General features: G+C 40.2%; 1 protein-coding gene across 2 annotated transcripts; it reads left to right on the top strand.

The window, feature by feature from the left end:
• The first annotated feature begins 50 nt into the window (after positions 1 to 50).
• Positions 51 to 21,760, top strand: LOC122131977 (vacuolar protein sorting-associated protein 4B). 2 transcript variants are annotated; one of them, XM_042706705.1, is made up of 13 exons: positions 51 to 493; positions 9,566 to 9,677; positions 10,558 to 10,658; positions 12,604 to 12,715; positions 12,950 to 13,097; positions 13,632 to 13,693; positions 14,292 to 14,411; positions 14,733 to 14,889; positions 15,537 to 15,685; positions 15,993 to 16,074; positions 18,295 to 18,514; positions 18,667 to 18,807; positions 20,096 to 21,760. In XM_042706705.1, exons 1-13 carry the CDS (start codon positions 473 to 475, stop codon positions 20,195 to 20,197), a joined length of 1,527 nt encoding a protein of 508 aa, XP_042562639.1. In that variant the 5' UTR covers positions 51 to 472; the 3' UTR covers positions 20,198 to 21,760. The 2 variants fall into 2 exon arrangements, with proteins under 2 accessions (XP_042562639.1, XP_042562640.1); XM_042706706.1 differs by lacking the exons at positions 51 to 493; positions 9,566 to 9,677; positions 10,558 to 10,658 and adding an exon at positions 10,687 to 11,551.
• Positions 21,761 to 24,996: the final 3,236 nt, after the last annotated feature.

Here is a 24,996-nt window from a genome sequence, read left to right as displayed (position 1 = left end):
GTGTTGATAACAAGACCGGGTAAATAAACAAACCAACTAGGCCTACTTCCACGCCCACAGTTGGCATGGGGATAGTCGCAGCTGCAGTCGCACTACTAGAATAGCGTCACATACTGACATCCAAAAATCCAGTTTTCCATGAAATCAGATGAGTTACTTGTTTGTTTCCCGAAAGACGAAAACATCATTACACTCACAATAGTGTCTATCAGTAACACTGAACTTATGCTACTGAGCTGGAGCCTTGGTTTATATCCGCATTCGCATAGAAGAGCACAGCGTTGGGTCACGGAGGAATGACTCATTCACCTAGCCTGTAATGTAGCGTGCCAGCGATAGGCGTAGACATAGTTGCCTTCCTTATCCTGGTTTTGAAGAATGGGGGGAACGTGAACTGTACAAACGAAACTAAATGTTATGGCTAGAATTACGTACGCGTTTTGAGTAGGCTGGTAAAGAACACTGGCAGCCAATGGAGCCTACAAACTTACAGGTAAGCTAACACAAATATATTGACGTCTTTCAAACGCACATATAACAACAGGCTATGCAACTTGAGCACTTTTTCGAAGAGTGTTTATAGCACCCAGTGGTTTGCTAATGATTGGATACAAATTCTATTCGCTCCGTTCTGACCGGGAGATTAAAAAAGGTAGATTGAAGAACCATGACAGAGCTATCAATCAGACAAAACATGAATGGTGTGATATCTAGGCTATATTTATATAATTGACTGGTGGTTGAAACGGAGCATGAAGCATACAATTGTGAACCTGAGAAAGCTAGTCTCCGGTGGAATGAATTTCCCCCGTAAGAAAAGTATGAAAAAACTTCTGGCAGAGTTCGAATTACGCGGAGGCTCAGGATGGCCCGCCCCCCTTAGTTCTGGCTAAGGCACATATATACATGTATATATGTCTATGAAGGCACCCCTAGTTACATTTTAAATTGAAGTTTTGGAGGGCATTTAATTATTTCCTCGTGATCGTTAAAGGTACAGTGTGTATTATGCCGTAACGCGAAAAGCCTATCTCAAGCCAGTGTTTTGGTTTGTCTGTTCTGGGCTACCGTAAAAACTCTGTGGAACAGGACGTGCACTATGCGTTATTATGTTATTTGACAGCCACCGTAGGTACTGGCTTGTAAAGGGAAGAGTATTCAGCTAGTTGCAATTCAGCAACCTCACCACTAGCACTACACAATGTACCTTTAATGTCAATAACTAGTGTAATAAATTGCAGCCCCACTGGGTGTAATTCAGTCACATTGCACTCTGCACTGATTCTGCTCAGCACCAACTACGTGTTTACGGTTGTTTGTTTCCACAGGCTACTAGCTAACAGTTGAAAAAAATCCATAGACATTAAAAGTCGAGTGACAGCAGACATGAATCACCTAATTTAGAGACTAAATTATTACTTAAAGAGAGGAAGTGTAAAACAAAACAAAATTGACCTAACCATATTTGGTTAATAAAATAAAGTAAGGGTGTGCACACCTTGATTTGTAACTTAATTCTTTTTTTAATGCATCAACGTTTCAGGTCCCTTATTCAGCTTGTTTCTCTGGCAGTCATGTCATTGTTTCCTTTATGTTCAGCGCTTATAGTAATGGTAATCTTTTTATGCATTTACTGTTTATGGTGGTGGTGTGTGGCACTTTTGGTCAATAGATGTGGCTGACAGTGAGATGTTTACGGCTATTGCCTCACATGGCTTACAGAAGGCTGTTTTGTTCATACGCGATTCTTTTCCATATCATTTCTCCATTATGCATATACATGGGTGAATTTAGAGTTTTTTTTTGTTGTAATAATTCATGCTACCTTTGTGTTATTGTGGTGAGGCAGAGGTTCATCAATGATCTAGACTGTATTGCTGTGCATTGTTGTTGCCTGGGTAATTGTTGTGAGGTTATACAGTATCATGTACTGAGTTTCACATCTCTTACTGGGCCCCACAACTCCCCTCTGTCCCCTCTGTTTCTCATGTCAGATGCCGTGGCTTAGAACCTAAAATCTGTGGGTGAAAAAGGGCGTCAAAATGGATAAACAAAAGCGCAAGAAAGTCCAAAAGCTCTCCAAAATTGAAAATCTACAGGTGGATGCTGCCACATGTGCAAAAATAACAGACATGTTTGCTGCAGGGGCTGCACTAGATTCAATGTCTACAGTACCTGACATTGTGCAGCATCAGGTGGAACTCGGGTGGCGGAGAGGTGGCTGGTCATGGCCACTGCCAGGCAGAGGAGCAGGCGTGTGAGGGAAGTTGAGGAGGGACAGAGTGAGCATAACAGGGCCAGGGACAGAATGAGCAGGAGGTGGATGGATGATGATGATTATGATAAAAAGATAATCCTAAGGCTATCATAAAGTGAGAGGCTTAGGGGTTGGAGGTTCATGCCTCTGTATCTCATTAAGCATTTAGAGATTTAGAGATCTGATTACGCACACATGGATTGAGGTACAGTTACACAACTCCCCACGGACATTTTGTCACAATAATACCCCCATATGAAACATGTACGTTTTGTCAGTTCTCTACATGGAAACTGAAACGTCTGTTTGACCACTACAACAGGGACATAGGAATAACGTTTGGTGCACAACTACTATTTTCAGGGCCTGCTTTAGAGCAGAGATTGCTCAGCAGTCCGCAGTCTCTCAATTTGCCAAGATGCTGATTATGGATTATCACTCCGTGTGCACTGCCCTGCTATTGTTTCTGACAGTGGCAACAGCTGAGCGACCCTTTTCCAAATTGAAACTCATTAAGACCTACCTGAGGAGCAGGAGAGGCTGAATGGTCTGGCTATCCTGTCCATTGAAAAAGCAAATCATGCATCACCACTTTTATGTTTGAAAGGCATCGTTTCGGCTTGCAGGTTTGCTGTGCTTTGACTGTGCTCAGTCAGCTTGTCGGTCTTGACGTTCAGATGTTGTGCCCAAAGTAGCTACACCGTATCTTCTCGTCACATGATCAAAAAGAGACTTGACATTGGACAACAACATACATATTACCCAGCAATCATCATTGCAAATCTGACATATGACAAAAATGTTCATTCATTTCATTGAATCGTTTTTTAATAGTTTCTATAGTGTATATAAGATAAGCGTATAATTTTGTTATAGATTGCTACTATTTTGCCCACAAATAATACCTACCATCATGGAGATAAGTTTGCCTTTTCAAGTGCATATATAGCATTATACACTCTCTCGAATGTAATGTTACGTGTCCGCCTGCCCATCCGTAACGGAGTCGGAGAAGCATATAAAGGCCTTTAGTCAGGAAGGAACCTTAAGCAGAACCACGGCACATAAGGGGGGACCCATCTGCTTGAGGTCGGCCGGGTGGAGATAGGAAGGGGGGGGAGGGTTGTGTGGCACAAGGGTAAGGGAAACAACAAGTGTTGTACACAGCATGCATTTGGTAGATGTACATAATATATATACAGACATCAGGTGGTATACATGATACATACAAAAACAGCTTAGTGGGTATACACTGTGCTCATAGGGTTACTGTTACTGGGGTAAGGAGAGTAGGAACAGAAAAATATGTTGGTGGTGACAATAATATATATTGCATATACAGTGCCGCCCACAATTATTAGCACCCCTAGTGAATGAGCAAACAGGCTATGAGAAAATATCTTTGCTGTTTATCCTCTTGGTCTTTCACTCAAAATATTCACAAAGATCTTACCTTTTCATTGAAGTAAAATTATTGAAAGAAAAAAAAACTGTTGACATTAAATAAATATTTTCCCCCAAAACATGTGTGCCACAATTATTGGCACCCCTAGAAAAATCTTATAATTGAAATCTAACTGAAGTATATTTCCAGTCATGTTTTACATTTTTAAGTTCACCTGTTTGATTAGGAACTCTTAAGAGGTCAACCATGACTTCCTGTTCCACTGGCGTACAAATATGAGGTGACAGGCCAAATTCCATTAGTCATTCATCACTATGGGAAAGACCCAAGAACACAGTGACGATGTGCGATGAAAAGTTGTTGAGCTGCACAAATCAAGATATGGACTCTAAAAAAAATAAATATCTAAAACAGTTGAAAATACCCATTTCCACTATCATGGAGACAGCTGCAACACATGCCGTATGCTGTACTCGGGATCCGTAAAGGCCCTCCTTCACGATACAACGTACGCTGTCTGTTTCCTCGTTTTATTGATTTGGGGGATTTTGTATGTGTTTAGTTGTGATGATTTATGTTTAGTTATGTTGGCTGGTTTGGTGCATGTGGAGTTTTAGTCATGAGCTTTGTAAGGGTGGCAGGGTACACAACAGTGCCCAATTGGCTGGTGACAGCCGCAACGCGCGCCTTATGCTGTACCCGGGATCAGTAAAATGCTGGCTGGCTGGCTGGCCCAACATGTGATGGGTTTGTTGACGCAATTACTTGTGGCTATAGGATGCACTAAAGAGGAATGTCTTTAGTCTCGATTTGAATATAGAAAGGGTGTCTGCATCTTGGAAGGAGATTGTTCCAGAGGAGGGGGCTCGGTAGCTGAAGGCTCTGCCTCCTATTGTGGTTTTTGATATTGTTGGAATTACGATGGGGGCCTGCACTCTGGGAACGGAGCGGCCTTGGAGGGCAATAGGGGACAACTAATTCCTTAAGGTAGTTTGGAGCCAGGTCGTTTAGGGCTTTTAGTTAGCAGGAGTACAGGTGAGATATGTTCATATTTTTTATTTTTAGTGAGTGTACGAGCAGCAGCGTTCTGTATGAAGGCTCTTTATTGAGTTGTTGCTGCATCCGGATAGGAGAACATTGCAGTAATCTAGTTGCGACGTAATAAATGCGTGGATTAGTTTTTCTGCTTCTTGGAGTGATAGGACTTTAATTTTGGCAATATTGCGTAAATGAAAAAAAAATGATGTCTTTGAGATCTGTTTTATGTGTGAGTCAAGTAGGAGGTCTTGGTTGATAGTTACACCAAGGTCTTTGATGCTAGTATTGGGTGTTGGGCTGCCATCGAGTGTGGGTAGATGGCTAGATAGTGTAATTCTCAATTGATCAGGGCCTACAAGCATAACCTCAGTTTTATCAGAGTTAAGGAGCAGGAAGTTGTTAGCCATCCAAGATTTTACATCTTCCAGGCAGGTTTCTATCTTGGGTATATGTACAATTTCATCGGGTTTCATGGATAGGTAAAGTTGGATGTCATCAGCATAGCAATGGAAGTTAATGCCATGTTTCCTTATGACAGCACCTAAGGGTAGCATGTACAGGGAGAACAGCAGTGGTCCGAGGACAGAGCCTTGGGGAACACCGTAGCTTAATCTGGTGTGATTGGATGACTTATTATGGACATGAACAAATTGATGGCGATCAGAGAGGTAAGACCTAAACCAAGATAGGGCACAGCCTTTGATGCCAACATATATGCAAAAGAGGGTGGTAAAATGGGCCAATTCCAGCACAACCCCTCTGTGTCATAACTGTGATTTCTCATTAATATTAATGCCCCCAATCTGAACATCCCACCCACTTTCTAGCCCAGGTAATATGGATCTGCTCAGTTTTAGCAGTTCCACAGGTATTGTGAACAGGACAACTGAGCATCAACAACAAAAATGGCACATCATGTGCAGAAATGTACTGTTCCAGGCTGTGAAGGAAATGTCACCACTTCTCATACCCTTTCCAAAGGACTGAACTGTCAACGAGCATGTTTATCTTGATCGATCTCGGAACAACATTTATTCAAAGTTGTTAGTGTGCTCAGCACATTTCACTCTGGACAGTTTCTCAAACCTGGGACAATATCGACTTTGCTCAGCGTTTGATACTGAAGAGTGGGGCAGTTCTAACTTTATTGCCATCACAACCCCAACTAAAACATGTAAGTAGCAATCCATGCTGTGTGATTTAATCCACTTTTTAACGATTGAATCTTAACTTAAAAGTTCCAGAGTGATCTAGCCAAAAACTTTAGTTTGCTACAGGTAGCTTTAGGTTAGCTAGTATAGGTAACATTAGTTATTAGCAAACTAAATAATGAAACAGTATGATAAACTATCTTATCTACACAGAGATTAATTTAATTGTCCTGCCATTCAAAGAAAAGGCCAGTGTTGTCATATAAATATTATAACTTGTGCATGTTTCTCAATCCCAATTGTCAGGTAAATGTCTAATTTATTATTAGAAGACATAACTTAGAAGCTAATTAGCGATAGTTCAGTTGCTTAAAGATATCCACTCTATAGCTATCTTGCTCCTTCTAGCTAAAGTATAAGTTATAACGATTGTCATTTGACAAGACATCTAGTCAATGTGTGAAAATCTGTTTAGATTGGGAACTGAAGTGTGACTTTGCACGTTGGTATTTCAGAGTACAGCCGGTTTGAGACCTGTCTTGTGTGCACCAGGGTTTGTAATGTCTGGCCACACAGAAGAGGGACCTTCTTAGCCATCGACCAACTGTCCCCTTATTGTGAGTTCTACCATGTCAGCCTGTCATTTGCAGCACTCCTGTGGGCAACTGTTTTTTGGGGACTGGTGTTGATGTGTGAAGGTGTCAAATCATGAACAATGGCTAGGAGACATCAAGTCTAACTTCAATATTTGACGATCAAAATGCAACAGGCTGTTCTAACTGAAAGGCACTTATAACAACACAGGTAATGCAGTATTTAGAAAGGTGCTATAGCAGTTTACTGAGCATATGGTATAGCTTTACATCATCACTATAATTTCCTAAAAGCCAAAAAGGGAGGACACACTGTCAAACCAGTAAAGACAGCGAAGTTTCACAAAGAAATATTTATTTCAAACAATACTTCAGAAACAAAGCAAATGTGCAAATAAATAGAAAAGACCTTTTTCACTTCACAGGATATGTCTGAGCCTGAAGTACTGCCCTGCAGCATCAGGAAACTCCCTTCTTATGTGCAGCACCACACATACAGGGATGACAACACAAACACTTCTTCCAAGGAAGCCCCAGCACCAACTAACAAATCACCTGTAAGCCAAGGGTCTGCATCATCTGCAGGGAGAAGAAAGGAGGAAACCACACATTATTTATTTGGTTCAGAGTTTATTATTGGGTCATATTTGTATGATGCTGAAGCAAAATAAAGGTGTCACATCAATCGCTGTTAGTCATTATTACGAGTTTCTTCAATTCTAACATAGATCAGACAGTGTCTGAATTTGTACCCATTTTAGGTACCTGTGATATTTACCTGCAACATAGGCTATATTTTCTCTTGAGGGGCATTAGTGCAGTTTCCAAAGGAACACCTGGCGAAGAAAAAAAGATTGATTGATAGCATTCATAGAAGGATATGTATTAATGGTAGGCTAAGAAGGTAAGTCCTAATCAGATATACAGTATATACAGCAGGGGAGTAGTAAACAACATTAATAAGTCGGTGATACTGACATTGACAAGAGGCTTCCATATTGCCTGGTCTTTGGGTTACCTGAACACATATCTAATCGATGGCCTACTGAAGTTACAGAATTTGAAAGCAGCAGTCTCAATTCATAACAATCAACACATTCAGAAGCTACCCTTGCTGTCCGGACTTACTAATAATAACTGCATGTTGAAACTAGCATCATCAAATCATTGTTGACAGAGCGGCAAATTAACCACTTTGATCTTGTTAATGCTAAAACCAAAGTTATGACTATGCTAATAGTCATTGTTGCGGCTAGGCTGAAGTGAGGCAGATTGTTACTGGGACCACTCGGAAGTGTTCATTTCCAATCGCAGAGCAACTGGCTGTTCCTCAACATCTGTTTCCTCCTCCAATGAAAGCTCAAACACGGTTAGATGCAGAAACGCTCCATGGTTCAACTCACCTTTTTGCGATTTATTTCGACATGTTACTGTCTGTGTGAGCCATCACGGTGCCTCACTGTAAACCAGCCAATCAGAACAGAGCTCTTCATAATTATTAATGAGCCTACCAAATAAAGGAAAACAGTTTGTTTAATTCTAAGGCCAAATCACAGGGTTGTAAGTAGGCGTGTTAAACCACATCTGGACATTTTTCGCCCCGACTAAAGTTACATACCCTGTATGTAGACATCAGAGAACAATTTCAAATACTGAATAAATGCTTTCTATGGCTACTATTCACGGCGTCTTCACAGAAGGATAAAATATGGCTTAACCGTTACATCTTAAGGTCGGCTGCATGTTATATTGGGTTTCCCAATACAACAGCCACTTTTGGCGTCTTGACACTAGCAGTCCTATTGGTATCAGCCTCTTCATATCAGTTTTACTAATATTAGTGTAAATGCACCCTTTTCTGTTTACCCAACGTATGGCATGTTTGTTTTACTTAACCTTATAACGCTTGTTGCATCATATTTGCTTCATGCGTTTTTGAGCGTCTACATCACCATGATCAATATTTTCTGAAAAACGTGTTGTATGCACTTGTTGTATCTGGCACATGTCTTCTGTCTTCTGATGGATTATCTGTTTACTATAGGCAGTAGAGATCCTTTGAAAACTATATCAAAAATGGCTGCCTTCATGTAGTAACTCACAAGTATTTGGCCGGGAAATCTTTGGCAATTTTAAAAGTGTTTATATTGTAACTAATATTTCAATATACAAATGTACTGTATTGAAGCAATTTACAATTACTTAAAATGTCATACTTTATTTTCTAGGAAATAGGAAATCTTATTGAAAATATATGTATCAAATAGCAAGTATTTCAGGTAATTTATCTTTACCCTTTAACACAAAACTTGGTTCATAGACTCGGGGCCCCTTCATGAGGTGGTGCAATAATGGGAGGGGAATACTGTGACAACCAAACAAAAAGATATAGAAGATAAACACCTCACTGGCTGCTGTTGTATGTTGCCACTATGCGTCTGCGTGTCCGCCATATTAGAGCGGTCAAGATCCGCTAGTAAACAAAACGGTGTATTGAGAGATGCAGACTTATCTACAAAATCGACTGTAATGTGCTTAATTCTGAATCTGTTTTCTTGAAATTTGGTTTGTGATAAATGTGAGAAATTCCACATGATACTGGTTACTTATTGGAATTAAATTCAGTTATTAGGTGCGGAACTAATCAGCTCTTAAAACATTAACCTTCTAAATAGCCATAACTTCTTCTGGGACATGTGTTTTACAACAAGGCAAAATAAAAAGGTTGTAAAAAAGAAAAACAAAAGAAAAACTCAATAAATGTTTCTAAAGTATTTTCTTTGTGATCAATAAATTGCTATAATTGCTATGCTATGATTTAAATATGATACAAAACATTCATACACTTTCATACTGAATTTGTATAATTCATTGAACAAAGCATTTGCTGTATCAATTAATACATATAATAATAATTTATTTTTTTATTTCTTTATTTTTCAAATATAGTAAAAACCACCTATGCATGGATGCTTTTGGGCCCTGAGTTTTACTCATATTTATTACTTTTGGTCACTAGAGAGGCACTAATACGGTGCGATGAATAGAATTTTATAAATGACTAAATATAGATTTGTAAGTGTTTTGTATTAATCTTTCCTTAAAACAATTCTCATTTCAGAAAGCTATATCTGTAGCAAACAAGGCCTTCCAGGAGGATGAGGAAGGGAACTATGAAGAGGCCATTAAGTCTTACCAGCATGCAGTGCGATATTTACTGCATGTAGTGAAACGTAAGTCAGGCTTTAATTGTCATGTATTCTCACCTTTAGATATGTGGACATGCATTTTCATTAGTGCTGTCAAACGATTAAAATATTTAATCGCGATTAATCGCATTTATGTCATAGTTAACTCAAAATTAATCGCGATTAATCGCAAATTTTTATCTATTCTAAATGTCCCTTCATTTATTCATTTTTTCCATCATTTTATTTTTATTTTAATGCCCTTATCAACATGGAAAAGTGGATTGGCTTGTTTTATTTTATTGAAAACCAACATTGCCAAACAGGGCGGTACAAAATAAAATTAGAAAGTGCACATTTCAGGTAAACAAGGACTGAGCCTATAGTGCAGTTAAACCATGGCTTAATATTTAATTTGTTTCAAGTTTTCTGGGAACATAGCAGTCAGGCCTCTTATTTCAGAAACAATTAACCGTAACAGTTAGGTTACCAATAAAAGGTAAGCCTACTACTTCTTTGCTTTCAGCCAGCTGCCTGTTGACATTTTCAGACAACAGTGAAGCTCGCTTCTTTTGCACAACAAAACTTTTAAAAGTAAACTTTCCATTCAGAAGCTTTTTATCATCCATTTCGCCGTATCGCGCTCACCATTCACTCAAACTGTAACGTTAGCCTACTACACAGTTTGCGAGGCCAAAAAGAGCGTTAATCTTAAAAAAAAAAAAAAAAAAGAATATATTTTTTTTAAATCGCGTTAATCTCGCGATAAAAAAATTAACGGCGTTAAAATGCGTTTGCGTTAACGCCGTTAATAACGCGTTAAACTGACAGCACTAATTTTCATATTCAATATGAGTCTTTCTCTCACTCTCTCTTACTGTCTGTCTGACTCTCTGATTGTGTGTGTGTGTTTCTCTTTTTTCAGGTGAGCCACAGGGTAAAGAGGGCAACCAAAAGATAAGAGACAAGTGTAAACAATATCTGGACAGAGTGGAAGAAATCCAGGAATATCTAGATAACAAACAGGTCTTCACCATTAATAGTCTTGCATATCATCCAATAATTTTATTATATTTGTTATACATGTTATTATGATTTTAAGTTGGCTGTATGAATTGCATTTAATGAAATTAGGCAGACAGAATTATCAGGAATCAGGAACCAAAATGTATCCTTGATATGGATATACTGGATGGATGTCTATACTTTTCATTTCCAGAGGGGAGGATTTGTGATTGTAATCTAGTAGCTACAACCCCCCTAATAAGACAGAATCTATAATTTATTGAATTTTTAATTGAATTTTTTCACTTTTTTTGAGGAACTCTATAAGAACTACTTTAGTAAGAGATTACCTGTTAAACTTCTGTTATTTAAAGACAATTGTTGCCTTGTTTTCTGTGATGATGGGAACTGCGCTATTGGCAAGGTAGACACATACGCTACTATATAAACCCTGCAACTACCCTTTAAGAGCGCCACAGAGAAGTGTGCTAGTTTATGTAATTCAGCAAGTGAATTATTTCAGAGTATTGGGACACACATGCATACAGAGAGAGAGTGTGTGCAGTGTGTTGACAAGAATTCTATAGGCCTTAATGTATTACTTGACCAACTCCTGTTCTAAAAGATCACTGAAAGAATGTAGTATGGGGTTGTTCGTGACGTCACCACAATTTCTCTCACATGAGCATTGCAGGCGGAAGTGACATTCGACATTTTAATGCGGAAGTTTTCACTTCACTATTATCCAACGATTTCAGAAGAAACTTAAAACCACCCATCCTGACTTGGATTTCAATGTCTTCGAACGGATTAGTTTGTTAAAGTATCTCATGAACTAGTGCCTTAATATTGACTGTAATAGTGTACGTTTTCAACAGTAATCAGCCGTCATGGCTGCCAACAATAATTTACAGGTAAGTTGGAAGGTAGCATAGCTAGCTTATTAGCTAGCTAGTTAGGGAGGTGGCGTCTGAAGTTACTTTAGCTACATAGCTATTTAACTTATTAAATAATATTATACATCTACTCTAAGTAGATTATTTGTGATAGAAGTGTTTGATCCACCCAATAGGTCTGTTGCGCTGTATAGCCAGCTAACGTCAATAGTTACCTGCTATGTTGGCAGTTAGCTAGCGATAGCTGACGTGCTAGCACCTAGCTGTACTATGTATGTGAGTAGCTAGCTGTTGATAGCCAACAACACTAGGATAGCAGGCTTAATTTGTAAATAATGCAAAGGACATTTGGTCAGCGACTTTGGTAACTGCTAGGCAGTCAATCTACTTGTAACCGGTTAAGTTAACTACTCATGAAGGTTTATTAAGTGATGCAAAGCGATCTAACATTTGCTTCTAAAGCCGAGATTGTTAGCTATCCAGTTGATGTTAGTTTGTGCAGTGTTTAATCTGTTAATCTGAATGACACATCTTCAGACAATGTACCCACAGCTTTACATTATTGCCTTCATCAAAATTGCGAGATGTCTGTAATGAGTTTGCTTATGGCGACGAAGAGTTGTGTTGAAATTAATGACATACGCACTGAATCTCACAGGTAGCTAGGTAATGACATTACTAGAGAAATCTCTCCCGTCATGTATGAACATAAATACACCTACACTGCAAGAATAACAAATAAGAACGAACTAAACTAATAATAAACGAATCCTCAAATAGCAAAGTATGGTGCATCAGTGCAAATTATTTGTTATTGTACACCCATAGGTGAGCTTTTGCATCAGCTAAGGTGCATTTCGCATTTTAGGCTTTTTCTAGCAATCATATGAGAACCGAGCAGATTTATGCTTGTTATTTCAAGACTCAGTGGTTTTTGAAAACAAGATAGTGAAGGGTGTGCTGTCTTGTGGAAACTAAACCAACCATACTGAGTGAGCCATCCATCCCAGAACACAATAGCTGGACTAACCCAAAGTTTGTAATGCTTTGCCATAACTTGTTATTTCCAGAAAGCGATAGATCTTGCCAGCAAGGCAGCTCAAGAGGACAAAGCCCAGAACTATGAGGAGGCCTTGCGTCTGTACCAGCATGCAGTTCAGTACTTCCTGCATGTGGTCAAATGTAAGTCCATCTGGACCTTTCTCGTTTCCTATATTCTTTCCTGATTGTCATGTGTAAAATGTTCTAATTTCCCTCTGTACTATACATTTCAATGTCCTTTGAGACAGTTGCTATTGATGTAATGAAACATATCTGTAGCTAACTTTGGTCTTGCTTTTGATTTCATGTTGTGAGGGCTACCATGCTACCATTAAGTACATGACTTCTGATTGTGTTCATGATCCCTTTTGTCAGATGAGGCTCAGGGAGATAAAGCCAAACAGAGCATCCGGGCAAAGTGCGCTGAGTACCTGGACCGAGCAGAGAAACTAAAAGAGTATCTCAAAAAGAAAGAGAAACCTCCAGCCAAGCCTGTTAAAGAGTCTCAGTCTGATGACAAAGGGTGAGTGTGTGTGTGTGTGTGTGTGTGTGCTTTGGTTTTAAGTGTGTATCAGTGCATTTATTGTTGATTTAAGTATAACAGTTCATGCATTCCTACTGAAACAGATCCTGATATATGCGGTCATTATGTATGTATAGACATGTTCATAGCCTACCATCTTATCATGACCAGAACAAAACTGATAAATAATTTTCACATAATACTTACTATTATGTGATAAAATCACAGAATAAATCAGTGGTTTTGTTATTTTTGTTTACCAGAATGTGTTTTTATTATTGCAAAAAGTTGAAATTGCAGAGTCAGGTGTTTGTTACAATATATGTAAGGCAACAGCCATGGAATGTGGTGGAGATGCAATTTTGAGGCGTATTTCATGGGGTTGACAAATTCCAAATCAATCCAGTGCCTTCTGAAGGTGTTCAATGTAACATCAAAGTATCAAAGTCAGGTCTGGCTCAGTGTGACTAGAAGTTCCATGACTAAGCTCAATGTGGGTATTCCGTGTGTTTCATGTTTATGGTAATGTTGTAGGAATGACAGTGATGAAGGTGGTGAGGACCCTGAGAAGAAGAAATTTCAAAACCAACTGCAGGGTAAGTTATTGCATAAATTCATATTTATTTACAGCTTGGTACATTTGCTGATGACAGATTGGTGATATATTTCTGTACTATCAATTTGAATTTACATTAGGTTACTATAGCTACAGATCAGCCACAGGTCTTTCATGGCTTTCTTAGTCAATGCAGGCTTTTCGCCAAGCTAAGGACTATGTTAAAATGTATGGAAGTGGAGAGGTTGCATCCTTACATAAATACTTAATTCTAACTTAATTATCTAATTCTTCTTTTTTTTGCTTTTAAAAAACAAAAACAAAAAATTATAATAATCTTTTGGTGTCAAGTATATTGTTTCTCTTGTGTATTTCTTATGGACTCTAACAAATCAGACAAGTGGGTATAAGTGCAATTACCCCAGGTTTAGCCACGCCTGAATGATCATGAAGGTATAAAATATGTTGTGGAGAAGAAAGGATTCCACCTTTGACTAAATGTATTATCCCTGTATATATGTACCTGATTCCAGTCGTGGTTGATAAAGATAACATATGTGTGCACAGACCATCAGGCAAGACATTTTCTCAAAGTTAAAGTAGGGCAATTGGAGTCTGATTTTTGGTTTCCCACACAGGTGCCATTATCATGGAGAAACCAAACGTGAAGTGGAATGACGTGGCTGGACTAGAGGGTGCCAAAGAGGCACTGAAGGAAGCGGTCATTCTTCCAATCAAGTTTCCACACCTCTTCACAGGTAAGAAAGCTAATAAATAATAAGTCAATGTAGACATGTATGAGTGTGGGAATTCTTTTTAATAAAGTTAAACTTGTAAACTTGTTAGGCAAATCTGGAATAATTTAATTTGTGGCTTCATGGTTTTTAACCATGTCGTTTCAGATTTATTACACCATGGATGTATACAAAAAACAAATTGTAGTTATGTTTGTGATGGAACTCCAATGGACATATTTGTTAAGTGACTGCAGCATCATCTAGCTAGCTTATGTTAGGCCAGGTGGTCTATGAAGAAGCTTTTCATGTGACTTAAGATGTTGTGCCTTTGTTACTTCTCAGGAAAAAGAACTCCATGGAGGGGCATCCTTCTCTTTGGCCCCCCTGGCACAGGAAAGTCTTATCTGGCCAAGGCTGTGGCCACAGAGGCCAACAACTCCACATTCTTCTCCATCTCCTCTTCAGATCTGGTGTCCAAGTGGCTGGGGGAGAGTGAAAAGTGAGTGGTTGCTAAGACTACGTCCACACTAACACATTTTGGTTTTTAAAAGCATCGCTTTTGCTGCTATGATGTTTCTGAGAATTACCCTTAACATTTGCTTTGAAAGTGTGCTGAAACTCTTAAAATTATTTTGTAAAAATCTGTGAGTAAGTAGACAAATAAAAGGCTCAGCAAGGATCTCTTGCTCTTGGAAAGAATGATTCCTCCAAATTGCATGTGATTCCACACTTACTTCACTTTTTAGCGATAACAACAGTTAATACCCATCTTAATACATCCTTCTTAGCCCTGTCCGTCTGCTTCTCTGAGTACTTATACAAGCTATCTGCGTTACAGTGCTCTTGAGGCTCGTCATAAGTGATAGTCCACCTGCGGTTAACCAGCGAGTGGAGACTGAAATACCTTTAGCTACTTGAACAAGATTATCTGTGTCTCTCTTCCTGGAATGCCAGTGATCTAGACTATATGAACATGAATCGAACAGATAAGACTGGCAATAATGGCCACTTTCAGTCAATTGTTGTTGTTTTCTCTCCTGATTTTCGATGAAACAAAATAGAGTTTTTCTGAGGTTGTATCCACACGTGGTGAGAATTTTTTTTTCTTATTGTTTTTTTCTTATTGTTCCCCCTTTCTGTGTAAAGGTTGGTGAAGAGTCTGTTCAGTATGGCCCGGGAGCACAAGCCCTCCATCATCTTCATCGATGAGATCGACTCCCTGTGTGGCTCCAGAAGTGAGAATGAGAGCGAAGCCGCCCGTAGGATTAAGACAGAGTTCCTGGTCCAGATGCAGGGTGAGGATGAAGGACTTTAGTGTGTGTGTGTGCGTGCGTGTGTGTCAGACTCCAAAGTGCGTGTTTATACGTCAGTTTATATGCATGTAAAATGTCAGGGTCCTTTTTTCCTCTTTGTGGGTAAGTCTTTGTGTTGATCAGTGCATATGTCTTCTTAATTTCACATCTGTGTATGCTTTCTGTGTGATACCATAGGGGGGTCAAGTGCCAGGGTCAGCATTTTTCGCCCCCATGTGGATAGTTTTGTTTTCAGTACTGTTTTCAGTCTTGATCTGATTGGCTGAAAAGGGATTGTATGTTTCTGCAGGAGTCGGGAATGACAATGAGGGGATCCTGGTCCTGGGGGCCACCAACATACCCTGGACACTGGACTCGGCCATCAGGAGACGGTAATACCCCTGCTAGGTCTTTATCCAAGTCAAAATGTTCTTCCATGAAAGCTTTTCACCATGGTCATACGATGTCATATGAAAGGTGTCTGCACTATTTGTCCATGTACAGGCAAAAGTTACTGTTCTCCCTTAGTTCACATACCTCTGACCTTTTTTAGACAGTTTGATGGCATTTCAATGGATGTCTGACCGCCAGCTGTATTCAAGGCATTTTGTTCCCCTCTAGCTGTTGTAGTTGCACTGAGGAAGTGCGGTCAACATTGGTCACTGTTCCCCTTAGAGCTCAGGCAAGTTCAGATCCAGATGATCACCACAACTCTTGTTAGCTGCATGTGTCTTTTCCCACATCATTATCGCCGGACCCTACAACAGGAAACAGGCAATAGCTCAGCTATATTTACCTAGTCATTTGGATGTATTTGCATCTGAGAACAGGGAGTCCCCAAATATTTAGCAGACAAGCTGTCCTGGCTCGATTGTAATTACTCCACTGTAAAGCTGTTCTTATGCAGTCTTTGTGTCTGCCCTGGACACCTCTATAATGCTGCGTTACTCATCTGTTAAGAGCCTCCCGATGCCCCTGCTTTAGGCAGAACCGTGTGCTTGTATGCTGTGTTGTCTGATAACCCAGAACTCTCCTGCCCCTACTCCTAATGGGATTTAAACCTGAATGCAGGTTGCTTTGTATGGTCTTTCCCTTAAAACAGTCATCAACATCAACAGTCCCTGATTAGTCAATAACTGATTGAGCTGTCTTGGCTGATAAGCCTGCTTTCACTCTGGAGACTGCGTCACCTTTCTTTGAAAACGGCTCACAATGACAAGAGCTTGGCCGGAAAATGAACGTGATAAGGTGTGAATAGTAGGCTGAAGAGTGAGGTGGTTTACACTCTTACACTCTTATCCAAAGAGACTTAAAGTACACGGCAGCCATACTTCTTCCGAGAGGCTGTCCGATGATGTTGCAGGATGATGGGAAGAACAGGTTTCTCTGCTTTTCTTCAGGACTGACGGCATAGGTGTTTCTCTCCGAGGTGGGAGTGGAGCTTCTGAATGAGTCATGCTGGGGTGTATTTGGAAATAATACTGTAATCCAAATGAACTCTGTATTAGAGGGCAAAGGCCAGACTGCAAGCTTGAGTAATTTCACAACTATTAACAGCGGTTAATACTCGGGTGCGACCTATACATGGGAATGCCTTTGATCCGCCTGGTAGTTAGTAACCTGCACAGTTACTCTGCCAGATACGGTGTGGATGGGTCTCTCTCTCCCTTTTTCACACATGTATCCCACGCATTAGGTAAAAACAACATGGGAAAGAATTATTTAGTTTATTCACACAGTCTTCCATAACGATAAAGTAACGGGGGTCCTGCGTTCCTACCCAACTGTATTTAAAGGAATGCTATGGAACGCACACCTCTGTGAGACATGCAAGGTCTCATTAACTATCCTAGCTATCTCTAGCTTAGGGAATCATCTTAACAATTGGTAGTTGCTAGCCTGTGTAATATAAATACTAATATGAATTGAAGTAAACATGTGAACAACTCGTGCTAATATGAATTTGCACAGGCACCCAGAGGGTTTCTACCTATTTGTTGTTTCTACCTTACTCTAATATCAATGTAGCGAATGACCACCTTGCCCTTCTTGAACACTGTGCAAGCATGTCAAGATTATCGTTTATGGTACTCCAGGAGATCGATTAACGATTAGACTGAAAAGTTTAGCATCCATTCCCACACTATAACACTAATTTAACGCTCAATAAATACTTTGTGTGTGTGTGAGTGCGGAGGAGGTAAAGTATTTTTAGCTTGAAACGCGCATCTCTCTCTACATACATCTTCATACAAATAGTTAGTTGCACTCGCACCACAACTACACACATTTAGTTGAATGTGACAATAATGTAATGTTCAATAAACTAGGCTAAATACACGGGTGCGGTCAGTACACAAGTAAAATGACATAAGATACTGAAATTAGGTTTATGTACAGTGCAGTTAGTCAATTAAATCAAATCTGTATAGACCTGAAAGTACATTATATTTTCATTTTAGTCGGATGGTTTCTCGATGCCGTGAGAAATTGTTGTCTTAGAATGCTGATGTCACACATTTGAAACAATAACCACGAGAATGTTGATGTGTGTGTGTGTGTGTGTGTTTTTAGCGTTTTTGTGAAACACAAATCATGTTCTGCGCTTTCAGTTTTGAGAAGCGGATCTACATCCCCCTGCCTGAGGAGCACGCGCGCTCCTTCATGTTCAAGCTGCACCTGGGTACCACCGCCAACACTCTCACCGAAGGAGACTTCGTCACGCTGGGCAAGAAGACAGATGGCTACTCGGGTGCTGATATCAGTGTCATTGTGCGAGATGCTCTCATGCAGCCAGTGCGGAAGGTGCAATCAGCCACACACTTCAAACGGGTAGGTACCAGAGGGTCGAAACACTGAATCCCTGTATCCTGTAATATATTTATGTGGGCATACTTATGCGTGTACAGTGTAGACAAGACTTATTTGCCCCTAAAGGAAAGACAATTAGTTACCAGGCATGTGAAATTGCTGTCTGTCCAAAGGTACGGGGGCCCTCGAGGGACAATCCCAACATGCTTGTCGATGACCTCCTGACCCCATGTTCCCCTGGTGACCCTCAAGCCGTAGAGATGACATGGATGGATTTGCCTGGAGAGAAGCTTCTGGAGCCTCTTGTGTCTATGGTGAGTAGATGTTCTTTGCTTAACCAAAATGAAAAGCCCATAATGAACCACATGCCACACCATACTCCTGTACTACGTATGGCTATGCTAGCGTGTGAATGCAGCACGGCCCTCTTTCTGTTGCTTACTGGTGTGTCAGGGAGCAGGTATACGACACTAAATAAGTACCTAATGGGCTTTTCAATGTCAATTCAACCATTTTCTTTTCTGGTGGAAGATGAATCAATACGATAGAGGAATCCCAAATATTACTGGCATGGGGGAACCATTTATTTACTTATAGCCACTTTTTACCCGGGAAGCTGGTTTCAAATTATAGAGCAAGTTTAGGGTTATGATTTGGTTATGGTTTGGTATGGAGAGTTATTATCTCCCTCACAAGCAACGTACGTGCTAGTTGGTTGTTGGCTGTAGTCTTTCCGGTGTGTTCAAGTGCAACTTTTTGACCCAGACACATGGCAACATGAGGCGACATAACACTCGGCTCTAGTTCCTAAGACCTCAAGTGCAAGCAAAATCTACATTGTAACGCGCCCATTACATTTTTTTTCCTTACAGTTACATGAATACAGTACTTTTACTACCCTCTTCTTAGGTCATATTCTGTTCAAGTGTACTCCTCCGCAAATCTATAGCCCACTCCAACACCCCCACCGCCATTTTGTTTTTCTTCATATCATTTTGATTTGCTTAATAAGACTTGGGGCATATCATGTGAAGTTATTAATGCCTGTCACATGCTAATTGTCTTCAGGCCAATGCTCACTGGCAGCTTCTGACAGTTTAGAAAACACCTGAGTTTAGAATTTAGTTTTGTCCAACAGGATAACGTTTCACTGGCAGCATCTGACGTACATAGACGCCAAAGTTTAGAACGCGGTTCCATTTCTTGAGTCAGGTCCATAGAAATGCTTATACCGTCAATGGATGTTTCGGAATATCGGATGCATTCCATGACTCGCCGCCTAACGTCACCGCCAGTGGGAGTTGGCCTTTAGACTGTTAAGGGTTAGCATGCAATGCATACCTGTGAGTGTGTTTGATTAAGTGTGTGTGAGTGAGTGTGTGAGCGTGTGTGTGAGGGTGTGTGTTTGAGTAAGTGAGTGTGTGTGTGTGTGTGTGTGTGTGAGGGTCTCTAATCCTTTTTCATTCTATCGTTTGTTTGCTGTTAAAAACTTTGAACAGACCACACCTGTGCTGGTTATTGTTTGCGAAGCAAGGCACTGATGTCCTACTGTTACTGTACTGTTAAGTCCAACAAGTTTTTGTAATGTCTTCTCTTGTCTAGTCTGATATGCTGAGGTCCCAGGCAAGCACGAAGCCCACGGTGAATGAGCAGGATCTGGACAAGCTGAAGAAGTTCACAGAGGACTTTGGCCAGGAGGGTTAATGAGGGATGTTTCTGCCAAAACCAAAGCAAAAAGATCAGGATTGTAAAGCGTCTCTCTCTCTCTCTCTCTCTCTCTCTCTCTTCACTATTCACCCGTTCTACGTGTCCCAGGGCCCTTCCTGTTAATAAAGGCCATAGGGTGATGCATTCTGTAGGCCATTTGGGAATAAGACTATACTGTGTATAATTTTAATAAGCCCTGCAATCTTTCCTGTGTGCAGTGTGGGATACGAACTAGGAGAAACCGCAAGGCCCACAACAATTTGTTTCTACTGTCCTCCATGCAGCTGGTAATGTCCAGTCATACGTACCCATGCTCATCTTCTGTGGCGAATGTCTAGTCTGGGTTCCTTTTTCATAATGGTCAGACTAGGATTGCCTCAAACAGCAAGAAAAAAAAACTATTCACATGACACTGACATTAATTTTCTCTTACTTTAGCATGAATGCTAGAAGTAAGATCGTCATTGGCACCGACCTTTTGAAGAGGCAGGCTTTTCAGAGTGACTGATGGTCGTGCATGACCAAGACACATTCGATACTGATACTTGCCTTGGATCTAGGTTTTTCAGAACTGGAAGACAAGTGCAGTCATTTGCCTTTATTTGGCATACCTCTTCATCACAGGATTTCGTTTTTTTTTTTTGTCCTGCATGCAGTTACATTTGGCCTTTAGCGATCTATTTAACAACTCCTCTGTGTACATGGGATGTAATATAGTTATTTGGTCTGGATTTTAGACAAGATCAGCAAAGATTATGATGGATGACATGAGAATCGGTAGGTGTAAACATTTTGGCGGTTTTTGTTTTCTACAGTCAATCTTTAACAGAAAATACATTTGGGATCAACATTTAGGGATCCATGATTTATGGCAAAGGACCACTTCAACTTCTGGAAAAAATCCCATGAAGGTTTTCGAGAGAGTGGCATGCTCTTTTCAGGTATCATACTTTTCTTATTTGGCAAAAGAAAAAGAAAAACGACTACCATCATGTATGTGATTTGAGGCCTTTCTGCGTTGGAGACTACAGGGCTGATCTAGAGAGTGCCAGAGTCCCTGAGAACCTTGCCTCCGGGCCTTCACCATCACTGATCATGTGCTTTGGGACGAGCAGTGGAACGGGCCTCTCACTAGCTGGCTGCTGGCCTTCCCATGGCAACAGCACACAATGTGCCTTTACAACCCTGTTTCCTGTATGTTTTTTTTATTTTTTTTTATCATTTACTTTTGGTTTATTTGTCTCTTTCAGTCATTAAACGTGGATACCTGCCTTCATAATGTGCAGTTTAGTAGACATAGAAATATATGGAGCAGTTCAGAGAGGTATTTGCGTATTTCATTTAAAACATTACTCTATAAACAATTGTATACACCTGTACTCCTATGCACTTAGGGTGTTGGGGGTTTTCCAGAAAAGTAAAGCTTTATTAAAATTGTAGATCTGCAGGTGGATGTGGCTTGATCTTTTATAAAGGAATTGGTGTAGTGTTTGAGTAAAATAAGAATATTCATGTAATATGTGTTATTATTTAATAATAAAAAGATCCTCCACAACAGAACATTAAGGATTTTTTTTTTGTTTTGCTTGCCTTTTATCATAACCTTGTAAATAAATAAAAAATTAGACTGAAAATTGTTTCAGGTTCTTTTTTAAATCTGTGTTCAGTGTACAACATTCAAGTGTTGTACTTGTGATATGTCGTCATGTCATTCTATAGAGGAAGGAGTTCCATAGTTCAAGTGAAACGATTGAACTGCTGAGGCTTAGTGTATGTATTGTAGTGTGTATTAGTTTAAGTGAAAAGCCTCAAGAGTTAAGTTGATCAACAACATAGCTCCACACAAAAGAGATGATGTGGAGCACAACTTAGGGACTTAGAAAAGGAAATAATGTGGTGCATATACACCCATGCCTCACAGCGATCCTGACATCAGGCTTGGGGCATTAATATCTGGTACAGAAACAATTAAGTTTAAAGATTTCATTTTGTTTTCAATTGTAAAATATGTATTTCTTTTATTGGAGAAAAGTATTACTTATCTTGACTTGTTTATGTTATTGCACACGTTTGTTTACATTTGTGAGAAATCCAAGATGAATGTTTGTGCCATTGAGTAGTTCTCTAGTGCACTCTAGTGGTTATAAGGAGAAACAACATCATTATGGTTAAGAATATGACTTGACATAGGAATAATTTCCACTCATTCACTGGCAGCTAGTTCTTTAACACTAAGCTAGTAGGCCTATATCTCCCTCCTAACTCATTGAGTCACATCTATGTCGTTCTCCCTTTGCTGCCTACTTGAGTTCTATCTATACAGTTTAATGCAAAAGTTTGGTCACCCCTCTGAGGCTGCATGTTCATTTTCTCTTATCTTTGTAAGAAAACATCATAGCAATATGTCATTCATTTTCTAGAGAAAGCTGGATATTAAGATATTTTTCAGGCAAAATATCTTAATATAGCAGTATTGAGTCGTATGAAATAAAAGCGAATGTGAAAAATAGACCGTGCACAAATTTGGGCACTCTTTTAAGTGTATTGATTTGAATACCTGTAGTCACCTAATGCTGATTGATTGAAACACAAAATTCTTTTGATTGGCTAATTGAACCTTAAACTGCAAATAAAGTTGCAACCAATCATGAAAAAGCTAATTTAACATAGCTAATTGCTAGGTGTGCTTCTCCTTCATTCTCTGTTGGAAAGTAGCAACATGGGAAACTCAAAAGTAGGCTACCTAACCCAGTATTCCACCCGCCTGCTGGTACAAACCTGGGTGATTTTCGCCTTGACTATTGCAACGCCCTCCTAACGGGCCTGTCGGCATGTGAGGTGAAACCACTACAGATGGTCCAGAGCGCGGCTGGTGTTCAACCAACCGAAGAGGGCACACATCACCCCGCTGAGTTCCACTGGCTGCCTGTAGCTGCTTGCATAAAGTTCAAGTCATTTATGCTTTCTTACAGAGTGATTGCTGGTTCTGCTCCCACCTACTTAAATGCTCTTGTACGGGCAAATGTTACCCCCATGATGCTGCGTTCGTCTAATGAGCGTCGTTTAGCACTGCCTTCTGTGCCAGTATCTAGACTATGCTCATTCGTAGTTCCACGTTGGTGGAACGAGCTGCCTAGCACTACCAGAGCAGGGGCGTCCCTCTCTACCTTTTAAAAAGCGTTTGAAGACCCAACTCTTCAGAGAGCACCCCCTTTCCTAACTTGCACTTTATCTCCCTTCCTCTACCAACCCTTATTCTTCCTCTAATGCTATATCCTCTAACACAGTGTTTCTCAACCCATGGGCCGCGGCGCGGAGCGCCTTCCAGTGAGCCGCGAAAATGTTTCAGTTTTTTCCCCCCACGAAGAACTGATTTTTAGTTGAGAACAATATTAATACAATTTACGATTGACATTGGATTTTACAATATGAAATATATAAAAAGGCATAAGACAGATCATGAAAATAATATCCTATCTTGTTCAAACTTTACAGTGTCATCAAGTTGAGGCGCTCAGTTAACGCTCTTGACTCTAAGGCCTGTTTTTGACTTTTGACTGGCTAATCGGTGGGTCGTTACCCGACATGTTTATGGGGGCTAAAATTCAGTTAGTTTGCAAATCTGAAAATCTGGTCACTGAGTAAATAGTCTCTTTCACAAATGAAATCCGTAACAATGTCAGATTAAAAACAATCCGTAATCGATAAAGAAATGCCATTCACATTTAGCAAAGTTCCGCATGTCTACATTCCTACATGAAAAAGCATTTCACGAAATAGTAAAAGCGAACCTCCGCGAGATGAGAGACAGGCAACATGCCAGCAAAGATTTTTAGTAGGCTATAGTGACTAAAATAGACCAATAATTCATGGCACAGTCATAGTCCGATTATACTAAGTGAATGCTTTTAGCATTAAAGTTCAAATCAGAGTCTCGTCGTTTCGGATAACCTACAATAAATATTGACTTATCCAATACACATTTCAGGCAACAACGATAAGAAACCTCTTAAGTGGTCATTGCCGACAGATGCCAAACAGTCTTTGACTGAAAATGAAGCCGAATTGATGGTGATAAACAGCTGCTTTGAAAGATAATAAGCGAAACCATGCCCTCATAGGCTATGTTTCGCTGTCAGTGCAGAGACAACAGGCTGCCTCGTTAAACGATGCACACCTGTAACTCACGTGACCCTAATTATAATTGAAACGGGAACGAGGGCGCCGTGCCTTTATAAAATGCGCAGGAAGACCCAGGAAGAGAAGTGCAGCTACCTCCTGCTGTGGATAGGAGAAAAAGGGCGCAATGTCTACAACACTTGGACAATCACCGAGGATCAGGGCAAGAAGCTGGACACGTACTACAATAGATACAAGGCATACATCACACTGAAAGCCAACCCCATCTATGCGAGGTACCGTTTCAACGAAAAGATGCAAGGAGACAGTGAGTCTTTTGAACAATTTATAACGGAGCTGAAGCTACTGGTGAAAGACTGTGTATACCCTAATGGCTTTAGTGATGAAGTGGTCAGGGACCGCATCGTGTTCGCCACCAACTCGACCCGGGTAAGGGAAAAACTTTTATGCCAGGGAGCTGACCTGACGCTGGAGAAAGCCATAGACATAGCTCGTTCGCACGAATTAGCCCAGCAGCAGTTGAAGTCTATGGGCCAGAGTAGCAAAGCACACGAAACAGTGCACGAAATTAGCCGGAGAGCTAACGCTAGCTACAGACGAGACGTAGCACATGCGCCACCGAACGCTAACTTTAAACGGGAAAGTTACATTAGCAG

This window comes from Clupea harengus, unplaced genomic scaffold, assembly GCF_900700415.2.
Source record: "Clupea harengus unplaced genomic scaffold, Ch_v2.0.2, whole genome shotgun sequence".
In the NCBI taxonomy this organism is placed as follows: Eukaryota; Metazoa; Chordata; class Actinopteri; order Clupeiformes; family Clupeidae; genus Clupea; species Clupea harengus.
The sequence above is the reverse complement of the archived record's forward strand: the minus strand, read 5'-3'. Positions and strand labels throughout refer to the sequence as shown.

Coding starts and splice junctions, on each gene's coding strand:
- LOC122131977 (XM_042706705.1), top strand. CDS start 473: ATGGAGCCTACAAACTTACAG. Junction 10,659..12,603: donor AATATCTAGATAACAAACAG/GTCTTCACCATT, acceptor TGTTATTTCCAG/AAAGCGATAGATCTTGCCAG. Junction 16,075..18,294: donor GACTCGGCCATCAGGAGACG/GTAATACCCCTG, acceptor CTGCGCTTTCAG/TTTTGAGAAGCGGATCTACA.